The following is a 20,989-nucleotide window of genomic DNA, read 5'->3' as shown; positions in this document are numbered from 1 at the left end:
CTACTCAAATTTTTTATTATGTATAATAAATACTATATGTCCTTCACCAAATTGTGGCACATTCTTGTTGAATGAAGAGATACAACTATTAAAAGCATAATGCATTTCTAATAGGTCCTTTAAAGAAATGGTGTGCCTGCTTTATCCCACTTATTACTGTACTAGAATATTATACCTGCTTCAAAGAGCTATATAGATACATGGTGAGAGGAAGAAGAAATATACAATGCCCTTTTCTTTAAAAAAAAAAAAAAAAATTAAGCATAAAAAATCTAAGTTAAATCACAGTTGTTAAAACATTTTAACTGTGTATTGTGTGGTTTGACTGCAGAGTGTAGTTAAAGTGGATATGTCTAGGACTAAGTACAGACAGCTAAAACTCCTGAGGCTGAATCAATTCAATGTTCACTGGTTAGTCTAAGGTGTGTAGATAGAACCAATAAGCAAGTGAACAGACATTTACCTCTGATTCTGGAAATGCAGCCACATGCCTGCAGTGGCCCAGGCCAGAAGCCAGAGGGCTCTAGTACATGCCTCCTTGCTCAGCTGGAGCAGACAGCTTGGGCCACAGCTAGCCCACCCACCCTGCAAGGTAGGGGATGTGGGGAGGTGCAAAGCATCTTGGGATGCTGGGGACTGTGAACGAACTTGAAAACGGAGGGAATCTGGGACAGAAGTTCAATAAACCGATCTAACCTAAATCAATTGAATCTCATGATCATCCATCCAGGCTGATCTTAAACCAGTTTCAGCCATTTTGAAAGCAGTTTGCGCACTAAAATTCTGTTGTGTTACAGATTTCCGATCACTTTTGATGGTTTATGCGTAATCTGTGTCCCTAACCTAGAGGGAATAGAGACGACATTATTTGTCCAAAGAGATCACTCTTAATAAGAGTTTTGCATTATTATTACTGCTATGTTCCCCATTCTAGTGTAAACCTTAGACAGGGGCAGATACAGGATTTGGCAAAGGAGGGTATGGGAGCAGCACCATGCTGTAGGATTGGCTATACCCCCTGCTTCCAGCATCCTTTCCCAGCCCCGTCCCCCTGTCCCCCACTCAGTTTTGTTGGGCATACTGCTGCTGGACCTCTGCTTCTTGGGGAATCGGGCAGGGTGGGAGAACCCTCTCGCTGCCTATCACTGCTGCTTTTTTTGATATTCCCTGCTAAGCTCAGCCCCCATGCAGCCCTGCTAGAGGAGGCAGGAGTGAATTTGAAACCTCCCCCATCCCCAGGACAGCGGGGAAGGCAGTGGCAGGTGAGGGTAGGGAAACTGCCTCTGAGCACAGGGGAGAGGAAGGGGATTTTTATATACTTGGGGGGCTTTTAAAAAGTTCTGATAGGCTCCTGCAGCATAGTCCAGTCCAAAATAGGGGATGCAGGCACACCACTACACTCCCTCTGGATCCCTCCCTGTTCCTCAGTGCCCTCAATGTCACAGTTACTGGGCTGACTGCAGCACTGGTTTCTGTTGGTCTCTTCTAGTGCATTCCCTCTCAGGTGTTTGGCCTCGGGCATCTCCTTTCTCAGGGTAGAATCCTGTTTCTCCTACTTTGGCCAGGCCTTAGGTTTCATTCCTCTTATACCAACCATGATTGTCTCTGTAGGTCAAATTTAGGTGGCAACCTCTCTCGGAAGCTATGGCCTGTTTTAAAGCAAATTATTGTTTGCTTGGAATCGGACCTCTTCCAAGAAAAAGATCTTTAAACTATAAACAGATGTATGAATGTTTTTAGCTTGACAGGAGTCAGTCCATCTTCCACAAGGAACTTGGTAGGTCTAGGCTTCCTACAGACCCCCCCAAAACTTCCAGGGCCTGGGGGACAGGCTGCTGTCTTAACGCTGACTCATATTGTTTGCTTCTAAGCACTTCTTTTAAATTCTGCTTAATTGTTTCATCACTTCTTCCCCAGAAGAACAGTCGCACTGTTTTATAGTCTGAATGCTGAACACATTGCAAGACGAGTCTTCCAGCTTTGTTGGAGGTGGGATGTTCAAAGCCATTAGCTTTCTTGTTATCTACCAAGTGTGTTGCAGGGTGCTCTTACCTGGGAACTTTTTGTCTTCCTAGTCGCACCTCTTCTTCCCCCATCTCCCCTTCCTCAAAATTTAATGGAAGAGTTTATATCATTTTAATTTTAGTGCCACAATTCATCTCAATAGCAAGGACACATGCAGCTTTCATAAAATGATTACAGAGCAGTTTGGCATTTGTCAGGCTGTCTCCTGGATTGCTTCTCACAGGTCACACTTATTTACAGACAACGCATGACGGGTAAAGGAAGATGGCAAAAAGTACTCTTGACAAGAATCTTAGGCCGACTCCAGTTAAGTCAATCTTCTGAAATTCTTCTGTAGTAGCTGTTTAAAAAAACAAAGGGATTTTAGCTTTTATCATAGAATCTATAACATTTTAAACGGCAGATTTGTTTGGAGTTGTCAGCGGTTCAGTTAATCTGAAATGCTTTCCATTCTGATTTTTATGCTATTATGCAAGACTCTGAGTTGAGCTATGTCTGTTTATGTAATAGGCCTGGAAGGAAGCACCTGGCTCACCTAGTCTACTCCTACAATTTCAGGCAAACATGTTATATATTCCCTTGTACAAAGTGGAGCATAATCAGTTTCTAAAATTAGTTGGGTTTTTTGCCCCAATAACACTAAAGGGAGGCTGGTCCAGAGCCTCATTGATCTCTGGGTGGTTAAAATCTTTCTGCTAGATTGCAGACTAAATACTGTGTTTACTCAAAACCAAAATGAGGTTTCCCCCCGCCATTTACCAGTGGGGGGAGAGGGGTGGAAAGGAAGCCCCTTGTGTCAGATTTAAGTATAAGATAGCGGGGGCCAGGCAGCTACTGTGCCTCTGGCTCTGACCTGGGGTTGGGGTTGAAGCCACAACTCCTGCCTGCGCCCTGCCACTTATGCCCCTCTCGCCCCTCACCTGCACCTCTTCTGCTTACACTTCACCTCCTAATATATAGATTATTGAGAGGTCATCCTAAAATCCGGGTAGTCTTGGATTCAGGTAAATATGGCATATTGATGACTAGTTTATAACTAGTTGTTCTTGTGGGTAACCCTTACTTTTCAGTTTTAAATAGTTTTATTTACCACTGATGTATTTATTGAAGAGAATTATAGCCTTCTTTAGCCTTATTTTTTTTCCATTTAAACCATGCTCTTTTAGCTTTCTTTCGTAAGAGAATTTTTTTTCTTGCCCTGATCATCCCAGTAGTCCTTCTGCCTTGAATTAATCTTTCTTGAACATGGGTAACAAGAACTGTGAGGCTTTCTCAGTGCCTTGCGTAATTACATTATTACTTTCTGATCTACTGGAAATATCTTGTCTGATGCATCTTGGGATCACATTTGTTTTTCTCATGGCTGCATTACATTGGTGGCTCAGAGTCATCGTGTTGTCAGCTACTATACCAGATGTTTCTATGCAAATTATTTCCTACTAATTGGCTCCCATTTTGTAACAGAGATTATAATTAGTCCCCCCAATTCTGGACTGCAGTTTATACTATTGAATTTCATACCATTTCTCTTATTCCACTCCTCAAAGACGTCCAGTTCTTCCTGTATAATATTTTAATCCTCCTTTGTATTTACAATGCTTCTAGAGTTTGTCATCAATGTGTTTTGGTAGCAAAAAATGAATATGTGAAAATATTTTCTAAAAATTGCGCTCAAGACTGAACTCCTTTGACTTTCTTACAAGCCTGATGGTTCCCTGTTCAACCCTACCTGTTGTCATGTCCTCTTAAATTGGTTATCTACTTTTACAATTTTTACATTACTTCCTTTCTTCCCTCTCTTAACTAAAACATTCCTGCGTAACACAGTTAAATGCTTTACAGAAGTGCAGATCAGATCTGTTCCATTTCCCTCATCTAGAAATTGTTATCCGAGAAACATATGTGGTTAATCCAGCATGATCTACATTTCATACAACCATGTTGCATTTTATTCAATTTTACACTTACCCTATGGCTCCAGTATGTCTTTCCTTCAAAAACGTGTCCTGAAATATTACTCATTACTACAATCAGACTAAGAAGCCTTTAGTTGTCAAGAGCAGGGTAGTTTTTCCCCTCATTTTCTTTACTGTTTTTTCCTACTCTACGATCTAGTAGTAACAACTGCAATGTAAAACACTTATTAAAACCCCTACTGTTCTTGTTTTTTAATTCTGTTTGCAGAATAACTCAACCTCACTTTTGGTGGCTCTCACTTTATCCCTGTACTTTCGAGTTTCAAGATGTTGCTTTCTTTCACTGGAAATTCTTAGCCCATCTCTTCCCACTCAAGCTCCTGAGTTCTTCTTTCCAGTTAACTTCATTTGCTCTTCAGAAAATTGAGTTACCAGCCTGCTCTATTCTATCTTTCCATTTAAATGCTTGCGTAAGAACAGGACCAGGTTTGAAGAGGTTGAAAGTAGTTTTTTAATTTTGATTTTAGTTCGTAAGTGTTTAACTAGGTGTTGGAATGGATTAAAGTTGGAGCATTTTGGGGATCCATGTCTACAGAAAGTCAGACAATCCTGGTTTTCCTTTATAAAATGTTGACTTCCTTATTTTAAAAAAAAAATCTTTTGAGCAAAACCAGATGACATTCTGAAATGTTCTAAACAAAGGGCTGATTTTCCATCAGAATAGCTTTCAAAGAACAATTTTTATCCATCCCTAGGTCTGCTGCTGATAGATTGTTAATATTTATCCTCAGGGAGTAGAAGTTGCCAACATTTCTAAACAATTAAGGAGTACCTGCGGGTGGCTGAAATCTACTGTTACACTCTGAACAAGTTGCAGGTGAATGATAAGCACTTGTTACCATGCAGCTTTAAAAGCAATGCAAAGAAAGCATGTTGGTGGAGGAGTGCGTATGAATGCTAGGAAAAAGTACTTTGCCATTCGTGGTAAGAGTAGGGCCAGCAATTCTTAACCAGATTCCAACTCTAAATAAATTCTTTAGTAAGTACACCCACACAGAGGAGATGTATAAACCCAAACCAGGCTTCTGTTTCCTTGAGACTGAGGTTGAAGTAGCTCAGGCCTTGGCAGGTGTAGTAGAATTCTGTGAGTATTGTGGTAGGTCAAAGAACCCAATTGCACATCTTCCACAGGTGTTAAGGATATATTTCCCTGCACAAGATGGGAGAAAGCCTCTTCGAAATACAAAGTCAAATGCACCTTTCTTTGGCATGCCAGTGTTACTGTAACTAAGTGTTTCATGTCTGTATGTTCAGATGTGACAGTCACTCTTTTAGGTTGCTGACAGACATTGAGTTAAAGGCATGATGGGATCTGATCTGTGATCCCAACAATTGCTCTTCCTATTATGCTACACATGCATAGCAGGACATGTGATTTTTGGGACTGGGGATCAGACCCCAATTGTGCCCTATTTGCCAGTACAGAGGGAACCTGGAATCATGAGCCTGAGCTCCCTCTGCACCAGCAAAGGTGCACAACAACTAGCTATTTGTCAGGTGGCTTCAGGAACCCTCTGGTTGCTTCCAGCCCCTGGAGCTGGCTGCCAATAAGCTGATCATGGGGCCCTAATGCAGTCTCCCCTTGAATGGGCTGCAGTCCCTGCCAACCACTGATCAACAGATTGGGTGCAGCCTGGAGACCATACCAGGGCTTAAGTGGACTGGCAGAGACTGCACTGGGGCCTATTTGAGCCCCAGTGCAGCCCACCCAGACATGCATTCATTTTAAGAGTACAGCTGAAACCGGCCACAGAATTTCTACTTTTTTGTGTAATTTTGTGGCTGGTTTCATTTTTGTTGCACCATTAATTGCCTGAATGTGTGGTTAGGTTACACTTTAAGACATGATTAGCTGTTTAATCATGTTCTAAGTATAATGTCTGTCAGGGGCCTTAGTCTTTACTACTTCTGAGTAAAACTCCATGAAGTTTTAACTTTGTTTCTTGACTTCAGATTATTTAAATTTTCTGTCTTATTGCTAGAAAAAAGTGCTTTCTGCATGTACCACGCAGTATAAATGTGGTGTCATTCTTTTGCCTGCTTTGTAACAAAGTGCCTTCTTTGCTTTGAGGAGTTTACAGTCCAGCGTGCCCAGTCCTCTTCTTTGAAGTACAGTGGAAGTTTTGCCATATATTTCAATGGGAACAGACCTACGGGTTAGGCATTAGGACCTTACAGGAACCTATAGCTGTGTAGCAACCTTGCCAGCAGCTGCTTGAGTTGTGCCTCTGGGAGAACCCAGCTGTTTCAGGAAAGTCACTTTTAATTTGGAACTTAAAAACTTCCAACGTAAGAGATTTATTAAATGGAACAGATGTCCTGATACTCCCGACCTGCAACAGAGTCCAAGTTGCTCCGGCCACTGCTGGGAAAGCTACCAGGCTCCTTTTTGAACTGATAAAGGGCTGAAATGTTAAACCACATTACTATTCTGAATTAAAACAACTTCCTGACACTTTTTCAAATGGCTCTTCTTGGTATTCATTAGTTCATCTGTGTTGTCAGCAGTATGGAAGCCTGATAATGTCTCTTTCAGATGTGCAACTCCCAGTGGCTGTTGCCTATAGATAGAGATCATATGTTTTGTGCATACTGGTGGAAGGATGGCAGGTCAAAATGAGTGGCCTGTCATGTTGGGAGAGGAATGAGTGGCTGGCTCAGTGCTTGCAAGGGGAGGTGGCACTGGTATTACGTGCAGTCCAATGGGGACAGTAGTAATTCAGCTTCATTCTGCACATGCAGAAATTAAATTGTGCAGTAGACTCCAGAATGTCCTAGCTGTGCTTGTTGAATACTTAGCTTGTTCAGCACTACAATGCTTCGTACACTGGGAACTACCATTTTTGGCATTCAGTAGCTGCTGCATTTTTAGTCTTTCTGACATTTGGAGTTGCTATAAAACAAAGTCCCAGAATAGGATTGCCAAGTTTTAGAATTTATGCTGCTTGTTTTGCAAAACTAATCGTTGTGAACACTCACAATGTATCATTTCATGCAAATTTAAATATTTTCGGAAACCATTAGTGTCTGCAGGGAAAAGTTAGGCAAGCTGTGAAAATAAGCAAACAGAGCAGAAGAAAAAAAACTCAGATCATGGAGAGGGCTTCTGCAACAGATTTTAAAATACCCAGATAGGCAAAAGACAGACAGAAGAAAACATTCTCTCATTTTAAAGTAAGTGCAGAGTATATAGGGAAGGTATCTAGTAGCTTATACTATACTTACCAAATAGCATTGTTGAAAAGTTACTCTGTAGTACTGTATGTTTTATGCCACTCCCTATGTATGCAGCTTGTACTTTTTGTTTTAGGGACAGCATCTTCCTGTGGGTAGACAATACTTGGTATATTGTGGGTGCTACAAAAATGCTGACCATAGGTGTGGAATTGGATGGCAACTTACACAAATGGGAGAATAAACTTTCATGGCTGAAAACTGACAAAATTCAGAAGCAGGGTTTTATGTTGGAGAGAAGCATATTAGCATACCCTGATATCAGCACTGTTTGGAGTGAGGTATAGAGCTTGGAGTTGCAGACAAAGGGGAAGCAGGATGCTCCTAGGAGCCAACCAGGAGCTAGCTACTCTGAGAGAAGTATGTCTGAACTGTGCTGTCCGAGTCGTAATAACTGTGGCCACATAGGCATTTAGTTTCTCCTAGGACAGTCGTTGCTTTCAGGAGAAACCACAAGTATACAGATGTTCAGGATTTTTCTTCCAAAGCAAAAATGAACCCTTTGGGGGGAAAAAATAACCTGGGAACAACAGCGGTCTAATTGCTCCTGGGAGAGTTTTTCCAGAGAGATCAACTGTCTGTACAAGTTCTGTGGCTGCTCCTTTGTGGCTTTGCAAATCAGGGTGAATAGTAGGCTAACAAAATATCTTAGCTGGGTTTGAAAAGTTGTGAACACTTTTTTCAAGGTGAAAACTGATCAAAAGAGATATCATGCAACCAGACAGAAAAAAGGATTTAAGTCAGGTGTGTGAGGAAAACAACAAGGTGAACCAGGTAAGGCAGTTAGTCTTGACCTTTGGGAAGTTCATGTTTTCAAGTTGGTTCAAATCTGTCGTGTTTTGTTACTCACATTACAGAAAACTGTCGGAAAAACTAGGTAATGAATACATTGTTCATCCTTTTTGAGTATGCCGAGCAGCAGCCTTGCATTTATGAATATAAAACATCTTTATATTTGATTTTAGTTTTTTCAGAATATGGGAGTTGCCACTGAAGCTCTAATTTGTTCTGTATTTGCAGCTACTTTCCCTCCTATTTGAAGATTTGTTCAAAAAATTTAATTCTGAACTGAAAAAAATTGCTGACCAGGTGATACCCAAGCAGAGAGCAGCCCAGTTTGATGTAGTGAAGCATATGCGTCAAGATCAGATCACCAATGGCATGGTAAATGCCATCTCCTCAGTAAGTGTTTTGGGTTTTTTTTGTGTTGTTGCTATCTGGAAGGTTTCTCTATATCTTGTAGTGGGATGGTAGAAAATAATTACTTTTGTTCTACAGGCTCCTATTTCCTTAGTCATGGAAACAAAACTATTCATATCCTTTATAAATCAAAAGTGTAAAACCTTCTTCTAGGTTTAAAACTGTAAAAATTCAGTAGGAGGTAATTAATGATCAGCATGCTATGCATACAATGCTATGTTCTTTGCAGTTTTCACCCAACTTAGAGACCCTAATGAAACAACAGTAAAACTAACAAATTTTAAGTATGAATCTCTTTTATATTTATCCAGTTGTCTTCCAAAACTTGTTTATATCAATGGTTCATGGTATATGCCTGGCAGCTGGATTTTTAGAAGGTGTCAAGCTACAATATTTGTTGGAGATTTGGTTGAGAATACTCACAAACTTCAATTAGGGGGTTGTCATTGACCACAAGATGAACATGAGCCTGCAATGCGATGCTGCAGCTAGTAAAGCGACCAAAACCCTGGCTTGCATCCATAGATGCTTCTCAAGTAAATCCCAGGACATCATTCTCCCCTTGTACTCAGCCTTGGTGAGGCCACAGCTGGAGTACTGAGTCCAGTTTTGGGCTCCACAATTCAAAAAGGATGTGGAGAAGCTTGAGAGAGTCCAGAGAAGAGCCCACGCACATGATCAGAGGTCAGGAAAACAGACCTTACCATGACAGGCTAAGAGCTATGGTACTCTTCAGCCTGCAAAAGCACGGGCTCAGGGGTGATCTGATGGTCACCTATAAGTTTATCAGGGGTGACCACCAGTACCTGGGAGAACGTTTGTTCACCAGAGCGCCCCAAGGGATGACGAGGTCGAACGGTCATAAACCACTGCAAGACCATTTCAGGCTGGACATAAGGAAGAATTTCTTTACTGTCCGAGCCCCCAAAGTCTGGAATAGCCTGCCATTGAAGGTGGTTCAAGCACCTACATTGAACACCTTCAAGAGTAAATTGGATGCTTATCTTGCTGGGATCCTATGACCTCAGCTGACTTCCTGCCCCTCGGGCAGGGGGCTGGACTCGATGGTCTTCCGAGGTCCCTTCCAACCCTAATGTCTGTGAAGTCTGTGAAATTAAAAAAATGCAAAAATGATGTTTTAAGGCCTTGGACTATAGCTGCCTGAATATTCACCAGTTGATCAAAGGGGATGGTGGAAGAGCATTTAAAGTGCATCTCTGATTGCAGAGGCATGAGTTAGTCTTACTTTGATCCTGGGTAAGCTTTTTGAAAGAATTATCCTGGCACATGTCCACGGGGGGGCCAGCTGGGGAGCTTATGCTTAGGGGCAACCAACATGAGTTCATTAGAGGCAGGTCCTGTCAGACCAACCTGGTGGCCTTCTATGACCAGGTCACCAAATCCTTAGATGCAAGGGTAGCAGTGGACATAGTCTTTCTGGACTTTAGGAAGGCCTTCAACACTGTCTTTCACCCCATTCTCATTAAAAAACCAGGGGACTGTGGTGTCGACATCTACACAGTCAATTGGGTTGCCAACTGGCTGGAGGGCCGCACCCAGAGAGTGGTGGTGGATGGGTCATTTTCGACTTGAAGGGATGTGGGCAGTGGGGTCCCCCAGGGCTCGGTCCTCGGGCCCGGACTGTTCAACATCTTCATCAGTGACTTGGATGAGGGAGTAAAAAGCACCCTGTTCAAATTTGCTGATGACACTAAGATGTGGGGGGATGTGGGCACGCTTGACTGGAGGAATAGGTTGCAATCGGACCTAGACAGATTACAGGGGTGGGTGGATGAGAACAGGCTATGTTTCAACACTGACAAGTGCAAGGTGCTGCACCTGGGGAGGAAGAACCAGCAGCATACCTACAAGCTGGGGAACTCCTTTCTCGTCAGTGCAGAAGCAAAAAAGGATCTTGGAGTCATCATTGATGCCAAGATGAACTTGGGCCGGCAGTGTGGGGACGCAGTCAGGAAGGCTATAACCACAGCTTGTCATGCATCCACAGATGCATCTCAAGCAGGTCCAAGGAGGTGATCCTCCCCCTTGATGCAACACTAGTCAGGCCGCAGCTGGAGTACTGCATCCAGTTGTGGGCGCCACACTTGAGGAGGGATGTGGACAACATGGAGAGGGTCCGGAGGAGGGCCATTCGCATGATCAGGGGGCAGCAGGGCAGGCCTACGAGGAGAGGCTACGGGACCTGAACCTGTTCAGCCTCCACAAGAGAAGGCTGAGTGGGGGAGATCTAGTGGCATGTTACAAACTAGTCAGAGGGGACCAGCAGGCATTGGGGGAGTCCCTGTTCCCCCGAGCACTACCAGGAGCGACTAGAAATAACGGTCACAAGCTGGCAGAGGGTAGATTCAGACTAGACATCAGGAAGCGCTACTTCACTGTCAGGGCGGCTAGGATCTGGAACGAACTTCCAAGTGAAGTGGTGCTGGCTCCTACCCTGGGAGTCTTTAAGAGGAGGCTAGATGAACACCTTGCTGGGGTCATTTGACCCCAGTAATTTTTCCTGCCAAGGCAGGGGGTTGGACTTGATGATCTGCTTAGGTGCCTTCTGACCCTAGAAACTATGAAACTATGAGTTCAGCCTCACTCTGAAACATATCAAAAGCCTCCCCTGGTCAGCTTAGCTGTAAATGGGTACCTGGTCATTTGGGCTGGGAAGGGGCAGAGTGTTCAAAGGCAGTTGGAGGTCTCACTCCCTTTTTGCATTTCATTATAATATTTCTTCACCACACTAGCATGCTGGGCTTGTCTAGGTTCAAGCAGACCATGACTGAAAGAATTAGATGTGGCTTTGGACCCCTTTAAAAGGACTTGTACCTATTCACATGTGATTTGCCATTACAGGCAGTAGTTATACCTGAGGATTTAAGATTCTTAGATTCTGTTATTTGACACTGACAATTGATGTAATGTTCAAAGTAAGTAAGTGCATTTTGCAATACTGTTAACCCAACAGCTGTGAGTTTTTTTTAATTCATCGTCTGTTCACATGGGTTGCTGTGGAGCCCATGTCTACCTGCTCTTGGTTACCATTATCCAGAGTCAGATGAGCCTTTTTTTTAGAACTCCTGACTTGATACACTTGTGAGCAACTTAGAATTGTTAAAGATAGTTTCTGCAAGTCTCTTATCTCCAACAGTTCTTAAAAATGTTCTTCAAATGGAAGTTTAACATGATCATAACATTCAAGCAGCTGTTTATGTATGTGCCAGTGCACAATAATGATGATACAACTACTAATTCTGTACCTTGTTTTATCCAACTGTAAAATGAGGTTTCTAATAACAGATGTTAGCCTTTATCTAACAGCTTAAATTCGACTTTTGAGAACTTTAACTCAGGTAGTTTAGTACTAGCTAAAATTAAATCTACTTGTCAGCACATACTGTACAAGCTTTGGAATTATGAGGTTTTTCCGCTTGACGTCAGTTCTTCAACTTTCTAAATAAAATTAACCGTACAAATAGAATTCCAAGGCACCTTAGCCTGTTACTAACAAGACACAGTTTAAAAGCTCATCTGTATTTTGGTTTTTGAATGCTTCAAAATAGTTGAAGCTCACAATGCAAATAAGTAAAAAGATTGACAGATTTGTCTTTAAATTCTTATGGCTTCTTCTGGCAGATGCCAATTTTTCATTTGTGTTCTCAGAGATAAATCTGCCAGCTATTCAGTATATATTGTAGAATTGTCTTCCTTCCCCTGCCTTAAGACTTTTCACTGCCGCACAAGCAATTAAGAAACATCTGCTCTTAACCATTGAAAATAATTTCCCAGGAATCATGCCCAGTGCATACTATTCAAAAGATTAAACACATTCTCTTTCCAAGACCTGATTTTTACAGTATCTCCAATCTTGCCAGAATACTTCAAGGACGGTTCCCAAAAGCAGCTTTAGCATTGCACCAGCAGCATGTGAAAAAATCCATACCACTCTTACTTCAGCCATCTACATGGTGTTCAATAATATTAACTACCGACCTTGTCTTTTTTTCCTTGGAGGGAACAAGGAGAAAGAATTGAAATGGTAGTGTGTTACTGGCTCACCAGGTATTTCCAAGTCCATTTCAGTCAGTGCACCTTCAAGCTCTTGGGACTTTGTAGGCTGTTAGTGGAAGGATGCAACATAACCAAGGGTCTCAACCCTGAAATAGTTTGCTTTTCTCATTCATCAGAGGAATGTTGCTACTTTACAACTTCATCTGTTTCTGTATATTGTCACTGCCACACTCGCTCCTCTTTCTTTCTCTCCTTTTTTTTTTTTTTTTTTTCCTGAACAGTACTGACTTGACACAGTCCATGCCACTTTGGAAATCAGCCTACTGCTGCCTCATCTTTTTAATGCCTGTCAAGAGTACTTGTATTTTCCACCTTCTGTAGTGGGAGTAGTTGAAATTATCAGAATCTGACTTTAACAATCAGTAGAACTCCTCTCCTCTATCATGGAAAGAGCCTAGAAGAAATAATTATATTTTAAGTGGTCAAAGAACAAGCTAAAGGGTAAGGAAACCAAAAGGGAAGAAAGTCCAGAGTCATTTTTTCCCTTCTCAGGAAGCTCTCATTTCTGACCCATTTTATTCAGTAGGTGTGGGGCCAAGGGAGTTTTCTGAATAATAGGACAAGAGTCTGATAGAAAGATGTAGGAGTACTCATCTTTGCCTGATGTATTCAAGTCTTTGGCACATTGAGCAAATTCTGGCTCTGGCTTGAGATTTGAAGAGCTGAATTGTGTAACCAGAAGACAGTTTCTTCTGCACTGCTTGAAATGCTGTGTAATGGGTCTGAAAAAATTATTCAAAACAATTCTTGTATGTTGCCTAAATAAGTAATGTAACAAATTCTAAAAGCTTCAGAAAGAACAGACAACCTCCTTCGTGATGTTAATAGTAGATGCAGCAGTGGTGGCTCAAACTGCTGTTTTCTCATCCAAGGTTTTAGGGGTTGTAAGGTTACTCTCAGGAACACTTAAAGTTTAATTGACTTCCATGTTCTTCTATAGCACAGCCACTGTTCATATAAATTTAGGAATTGAGCAGATTCAAAAAACCAATATATGCTCATTACCAGAGGTCCCTAATACTGAAGTTACCATGGCCAGGGCAGTTGCTGTGTAGCTGCAAAGGTGGGTCTGTTCAAGCAATATTTGCTGTTCAGTGAGAAAGCAGAGACTGACACTACACTACCATCTGCAGCTCAGAGCCCAAAAAACTGCTCTTCAAAGTAACTTTAGGCAACCCAGTTTCTCATCTAGGTCAAAAAATTCTGTTGTTAATACCAGCCAAATGAGTTCCCTAGACAGGTTGCAGGTTTAGACAGAGAACAGTGCAGGCCAGGATCTTGGATGCCTCCAGACAGCCGAAGGACTTGGGTGAACAGACCTGCTTGCTTTTAAATTTTGCCGTCATCCAAATAGAATGTGAACTTATTACACTCACCAAGTGAATGCTGTTACGCACAGCTTATAGTGCAGAACAGGGGTCAGCAGCTTTTTTGGGCAGTGCCAAAAACGCCCGCAACCTTGATTTGTAAGATGTTGGTGTGCCAGGGGCAGATAGCAGGGGAGCTGCGAGAGGCCCAATCCCTGTTGCGGGAGTGCAGCCTTGGCCCTTTCCCCGTCCACCCCACATGCATGTGTACCCACTGCCAGCAGTGAGCCAGGCTAGGGCTCCATGGACTGTGGTCCAGCTGCTTGTAGCCTCCCAGGTATCTGCCACAGCTTCTGAGTGACGTAGAGAAATTGGAGGATTGGGCCAAAAGAAATCTCATGAAGTTCAACAAGGGCAAGTGCAAAGTCCTGTGCTTAGGACGGAAGAAGGCCATGGACTTCTGCAGCCTGGAGGCTGACTGGCTCTGCAGCAGCTCTGCAAAAAAGGACCTGGGGTTATAGTGGACAATAAAATGGATACGAGTCAGCAGTGCCCTTTGTTGCCAGGAAAGCTAACAGCATACTTGGATGGATGAGTTACAGCGCTTCGATCCGGCCATGCTGCTTTGGATGTCAAAGTGTCCAAAGCGTCTTTCCGAAGCCTCTCTCAGCCCTAATTGCTAGTAGATCAAGGGAAGTAATTATTCTGCTCCATTTGGTGCTGGTGAAACCACATCTGGAGTACTGTGTCCACTTTTTCGCCGGCCAAAGAAAGGATGTAGATGAGTTTAAAAGCGTCCAGTGGAGGGTAATGAAAATGGTTCAGGGGCTGGGGCATATGATTTCTGAGGAGAGTCTGAGGGAGCTGGGTTTATTTAGTCTGCAGAAGAGAAGACTGAGTGGGAACTTAATAGCAATCTTCAACTATCTGAAGTGGGGTTTGAAAGAGGACAGAGCTAGACTGTTCTCAGTGGTGGCAGATGACAGAAGAAGGAGCAATGGTCTCAAGTTGCAGCAAGGGAAGTTTAAGTTGGGTATTAGGAAGGACTTTCTCACTAGGAGGGTGGTGAAACAGTGGAACAGGTTACCCAGAGAGGTGGTAGAATCGCCATCCTTGGAAGTTTTTAAAGGCCTGTCTTGACAAAGCCCTGGTTGGAGTGATCTAGTTGGGGCTGGTCCTGCTTTGAGTGGGCGGTCAGACTAGATGACCTCCTGGGGTCTCTTCCAACCCTAATTTTCTATGATTCTATGTTTTTACTTCCTTTTGAATTATTTTCTGTTCCTAGAGTCTTTGAGAAAATATAGGTAAACCTATAGGTAGGGACCTACCAAATTCATACAGAAATGGGGTGTACTGTGGCTCCTTTAATCTTGCAGGTTCCCCCATGCCTCTCCCACACCCTGCTGTTTGGTGGAGGGGCCCCACTTGTAGCTCACTCTTGATCAGCAGGGAGGTGAAAACTGCAATTTTTAAATATGGCACTGTTTTTGCCTCCCCACCTCTTTGCCCCCCCCACTAATAGCCCTGTTGTTTGCTGCTGACTGGTGGGGAGGCAAAAATGGTGCCATGTTTAAAACTGCGGTTTTAGTTTCTGTGATGATCAGGAGAGAGCAGCAGGGTCCTCCACTAAGCAGCAGTGATGGATAAGGGGTGAGGTGCACATGGGGGAACAAGATACAAGATTAAAGGAGCTGCTGCACACTCTACTTCCACCATGAATTTGGTAGGTCCCTACCTATAGGTATCTATTTTACCTACCTAGATAATATTCTCATCAATCTTTATATAGGAAGGAATTGGAGATGGTCATGGAGGCCCTGATGTTCTGTAAGTCCAGATTCTTGGGGTCAGCTTCAGGAAAAAGCTCCATAATGCTGTCATAGTTCATAGTTTGCATAAAAGTACTGTTTAAATAGACAAAAGATTTCATTCTTTAGAAAAGATTCTTAGAAACAAATATCCAGTAGCTCAGATATAAACAGTACAGGAATGAACTTTTACGCTCTCTGCCTGAACAATTTTTGTGTAGTTCTGTTTTCCTCAAAGCATCCCATCTTCCAAGTTATACTTGAGATCTTCTCCAAGATGTGAGCTGGATTGCCTGGGTCCTTCCTAGCAAAATCTAAACAAGCATTTCTTGTCACAAAGCCTAAAGAGACCCAGGTGAGAAATACTTGGCAAACGTATGGTGAGCTCAGGAAACAGTCCTTGTCCCTCTTGAAGAACGTAGTAGTCACTGATACCAACTTGAGCCAAGTTCAACATAACCAGAACTAGGAGAAAATACACCAGCTAACTCTGACTTTAAAGTTGCTTCAAGTTATGTCCCTCTCTGAGGTGTCACCAGTGACATGCTCTCACTACAGAAAGAATTATTTTCCCTTGGAGTAAATTCTTGTCTGAGACCGCATGTCACAGAGTCTTATTTACCCTAATCCTCAAGTAATACTTTAGTCAGCACAAGCTTGTTTGTAGTGTGGTGTTTCCAGATATTACAGATGTTACTATATGGTAATTCTACATGATGATAGTAAGGGACCATATTTTCAGAATAAACTGCGATAGATGGTTCTCTGAACTTTTTTTGGAGAGTTGGAAAACACTTCTATAAGGCTATTGCACTTTTTATTTACTTGCACGCTGGTGTTGCTGTCATCAGTTTCTGACTGGACAGTGTGCACATTTTCTTAGGTCGAGGATTTTTTTTTTCGTAGTAAATTAGTGTTTTAAATTAGTTTATTATGAAATACAAATGGTTAATGTTCATCAGAGAAACGAATAGATTTGATTGATCTTTTCAGTGAAATGAAGGATTTGGGTTGGATATTTGTTCTCCTGGACTCTTCTTAATAAACATAGCAATTCTGTTAACAAATAGTATTACTTTCTGAAATGTTTCCATAAATTGCAGGAGGACAAGAACCCAACTACTGTGTAAAACTGTCAACTGTGGTGCCCTTTAAGGAAGAAAATGTTAAGATGAGAAAATAAAAATATTCCTTTTCTAGCCCAATTGTCAGAGTACCAATTTGCCTTGTTTTAAGCAGACATGAGGATTGTTTATGTGAATAATGAATGCTTTTGCTCAAGGACAAGGGGGTCAGAATCACTTGGCCCCACAGGCCAGACTCAGCAGTGGGATGAGCACCAGTTGTGCTAATCTTCTTGGTACTGGCAGGTGCAGAAGTTAATGCTGTATGTTTGACACTCCTGCTCTAGGCTTTCACCAAGGCAGAGTGGTGTGGCTCTTTATTCAAAATGAGCTGTTAATACTGTGCAAATACACTGTAACCAGCAGAATATCTTTTAGATACGGAGTAGAAATTGGGAGGAGTTGTCTCTAAATAGATAGTATGTGCAACTCAAACATCCTCCAATGCTCTTTTGTCAAAATAATCTAAAAGAAACGTGGTTGGCACAAGAGAGAAACGGCAACGGAATTTTGAACAAGACTTGTTTCATCTGCCCTGCAGGGAAATTGGTCACTGAAAAGATTCAAAATGGATCGCCAAGGTGTGACACAAGTGTTGTCCCGCTTGTCTTATATATCTGCTTTGGGAATGATGACTAGAATCTCTTCTCAGTTTGAGAAGACAAGAAAAGTGAGCGGTCCTCGATCTCTGCAGCCATCTCAGTGGGGTATGCTTTGCCCATCAGACACTCCTGAAGGAGAGGTAAGGAACTTGCACCTTTTTTCCCCTTACTTTTCTACCCTTCCCTCACCACCTAAGGAGATGGGGTTCAGGCAATTTCTTTTGCACCAGACAGGACTCTACCAGAGACAGGTTTTGCTGGCATAATATGTCGTCATAGCATTTGCAACATTGACATTTTTACTTTGGAATAACTTGTTTGGTTGCTTTTTAGGCTTGTGGTTTGGTTAAAAACCTAGCTCTGATGACTCACATTACCACTGATATGGAAGATGGCCCCATTATCAAATTGGCTGGTAATCTTGGAGTAGAAGATGTAAACTTACTATGCGGAGAAGAACTTTCATATCCAAATGTGTTCCTTGTTTTTCTTAATGGTATGTAACTTATCACAGAGTGAATGGGCATGCTTTTAAAAATTATCCTGCAGTGTTTTGAACACAGCCAACCACAAGTGCAGTCTTCAGTGTACCAATCATCTTAGTGGCAAATGTTGTAATGTCTGCTTGAAGGCACCCACAGGGTATACAGGCCCTGTAATGATGGTGTTTAGTTGTCTGACATTATTTGTGCCCACACACTTGACTGTGGGTGTTTAGAGGCTGCAAATGTGGCTGCAGAATTTCTAGTCTAAAATTCGAGACTGTGTTTTAAGCCTTTTCTAGTTTTGGTGCACTAAGAGTAATATGTTAAACAGAAACAAAAAATATAATGGAAGGATTGTGATATGAATCCGAATGTAAAGCTACTCGGGATCTGATTTTCTTATTTCTAACTTGTTACAAATTTAGCCCACTATTCTTTTTTGTGAGGAGAAAACTCCCTTCACAGATGGTCACAAAACATTGATCCAGGAAATTAGGGCAGTTTCTCTTTGTTTTGGATTATTGAATAGAGACACATTTTCAAAAAATATGTGCATTATGCATGGGCACACACATACTCTATGACTTGAGCCACTAATCTTTAAATGCAGATGTAGAAAGACTTTATCACTCTTATCACTTGTGAATTGGCAGGTTAGCAGTTATGAATTAATATAATTCATTGTTAGTAGTCATTTTAGGCATTAATATTTGGCCTTCTTCAGGATCAAAAGGTTCCCATTTACATTCTAGATTTAGGGGGTTTAAAGGTTGACATTTAAGAAAAATCTTTTACATTGTCCCTCTTTACAATAAAGATTTTTTTTTCTGAAGTAACATGACACTGTTGTATAACAACACACTTTTAAAAAAAGTGTAATGAAACCTATACATATCATAAGCTAAATTTTATTTCCAGATTCTGACCCTGACTTTTATTCTATGAAATACCAGCAACATCTGATGCACAGATGAGTTACTTTCCTAAAATAGATAAACAGCACTGAGTGAAAGCAGAAGCCTTCAACAGTTTGGCACTATACAAAGAAAAAAGCCTTGCTGACTACTGACCTCTCAGATATAAACCTGTGACACCCCCCCCCACCAATTTAAAAATCTTCCTAGCCTATTAAAAGTCCCTTAACCTATCTAGTCCCTTCCTTGAATTCCCTGTAATGAACAGCATTTGTTTTCATCTTCTAAGATGACCTCTATGGGTGTATTTTTACTGTGTTGTCTGTCTACAGAGAGATGGCTCAAGCACATGCTTAAATCTCTTTTTATTTAGCAAAGCAGTTAATTACATATTTGAGTTGTTTAAAAGGAAAGCTTTGAATTGTGGTGGAAGGGGAGTTTTAGCATTATAATGAATAATTGGCTAATCTGTATTATCAAGGTTTGTAAACTTCTTACAAATTGTCCTAACAGTTTTTGGCTAGTATCTAGATCTCCCCCATCCCTTTACACCACAGCTCAAGCTCTAGTTTTAGGAACGTTTGCCTAACCACATAGTAAATGGTGAATTTGTAGACAGAGCAGTAATTTTATTAAAATGAAACTCAAATAAATATATTAGTTTGCTTCTAGATGAGGATTTGGAGATGTGTGTAGAGATGTTAATGGTTTGTAGCTGTGGTAGAAAAGATTCCATTGAATTTTTTTCAAGAGCCCAATCTTCCAGTGAAAAAATAATTTTAGAGTAACAGTTTTTTTCCTTTTTAAAATTGTTGATGGTTTTTATTTGTTTTCCCTCCAATATTCTCATTTGAAAGCCAAACCTTTCCTGTATTAACTGAGAATATTTGGCTTTAATGAGCTGAAACTTTCTACACTGGGGAGGATGAGACTGTTTTCTGCTAACTCTAGTCATTCGCAACCTCTGGAAGGTATTACTGGGTATATCTAATAAGTAAAGAAACTCTAGGTCTTGGTGAGGTTTTACAATAGATATATTTATAATTTTTCAAACAGGTAACATCCTTGGTGTCATTCGAGATCATCAAAAGCTAGTCAACACATTTCGGCTAATGCGGCGCGCAGGTTATATCAATGAATTTGTTTCAATTTCTACAAATCGCTCTGACAGATGCGTCTACATTTCTTCTGATGGAGGAAGATTGTGCAGGTAAATTTCTTCGCCCCTTTTCTACCTCGGAAAGCTCTAAAGAATTTCTTTACATTATCTGTCAGACATTGTGAATCTGTTAGGCGGGGGTTTTTTTGCATATGCCTGTGGGATTTAGCCACCCAAATCCTATTCATTTGCAATGAAATGTGAGCCTCTCTACTCCTTTGGAAGTTCCAGCCTCAAATGTGGGATAGTCGGAATAACGTATAACTGAACTGACTGGCTTAAAAATGCTGTAGATGAGCCTTAGCTCTGAACAGAAATGAAGGTAAAGTGAAGTGAAGAAAATAAATCCTCAAGAAAATAAATAAGCAATTTGGTGTAAATGTGTAGTGTGCTACAAACTCATTATAAGATACCCTGTTTATTACAATCCCGCCCCCACCACCATTTTAACAATCTCTGAAGCACATTGACTACCCCTATTATACCAAACACCTTCCTTTACTGAAGTTTTCTCCTGGTCTCATAAGTTGGTTAGAATGAGGTTGAGGTGCACTGTTGCTTACCTGGGGTTGTGATTTCCCTTATATGAAGTGCTTATGCCATGGTACCACAGCAAGATATGCATGGGCAACCACATTTTATCCTGTTGATTTCAGCATCAGTGGCAAGAGAAGAGGCTTAAACTTCTTGACCTCCCATTACGGTAGAAAATGTCAGAAAAACATTTACACATTTGTTTGCTCTAATTAGAAGGAAACACCTCACATAATTCTAATTTTATCTCTGTGGTCCCTGCTAAGTAGGTGTGGCATCTGGCAAACAAAAGTCACTGCCCTGAAGAATTTATAATAGAGGGAAGGTAAGCGCACATCAATAAGACATAATATCGTTGGGAGGGGAAGAGGAAAGGCTTGGGTTGCCAAAGTAAGATAAGGTAGATGTAACAATATTCTGAGAACATGAATTACCTTTTGCATTTGAACTAAAATTGAGTGCTCTTATTCATGTAATAGTATCAAATGAGAACTGCTTTGTGTCAATCGTTTACACGTCTAACAAATAAAACATTCCCAGCCCC

At 41.4% G+C, this 20,989-nt stretch overlaps 1 protein-coding gene across 2 annotated transcripts in view; it reads left to right on the top strand.

Annotated features, from left to right (window-relative positions):
• POLR3B (RNA polymerase III subunit B) overlaps positions 1-20,989 on the top strand; it is a 125,863-nt gene that overhangs the window by 51,812 nt on the left and 53,062 nt on the right. For both annotated transcript variants that reach the window (XM_090043160.1, XM_090043161.1), the window contains 4 exons: positions 8,256-8,417; positions 17,293-17,493; positions 17,687-17,849; positions 19,809-19,962. In XM_090043160.1, the coding sequence (XP_089899286.1) occupies positions 8,256-8,417; positions 17,293-17,493; positions 17,687-17,849; positions 19,809-19,962 (680 nt within the window). The remainder of the gene's footprint in view (positions 1-8,255; positions 8,418-17,292; positions 17,494-17,686; positions 17,850-19,808; positions 19,963-20,989) is intronic.

This window comes from Crocodylus siamensis, chromosome 4 (assembly GCF_052110815.1).
Source record: "Crocodylus siamensis isolate JL-2025a chromosome 4, ASM5211081v1, whole genome shotgun sequence".
NCBI lineage: Eukaryota > Metazoa > Chordata > Crocodylia > Crocodylidae > Crocodylus > Crocodylus siamensis.
The sequence above is the reverse complement of the archived record's forward strand: the minus strand, read 5'-3'. Positions and strand labels throughout refer to the sequence as shown.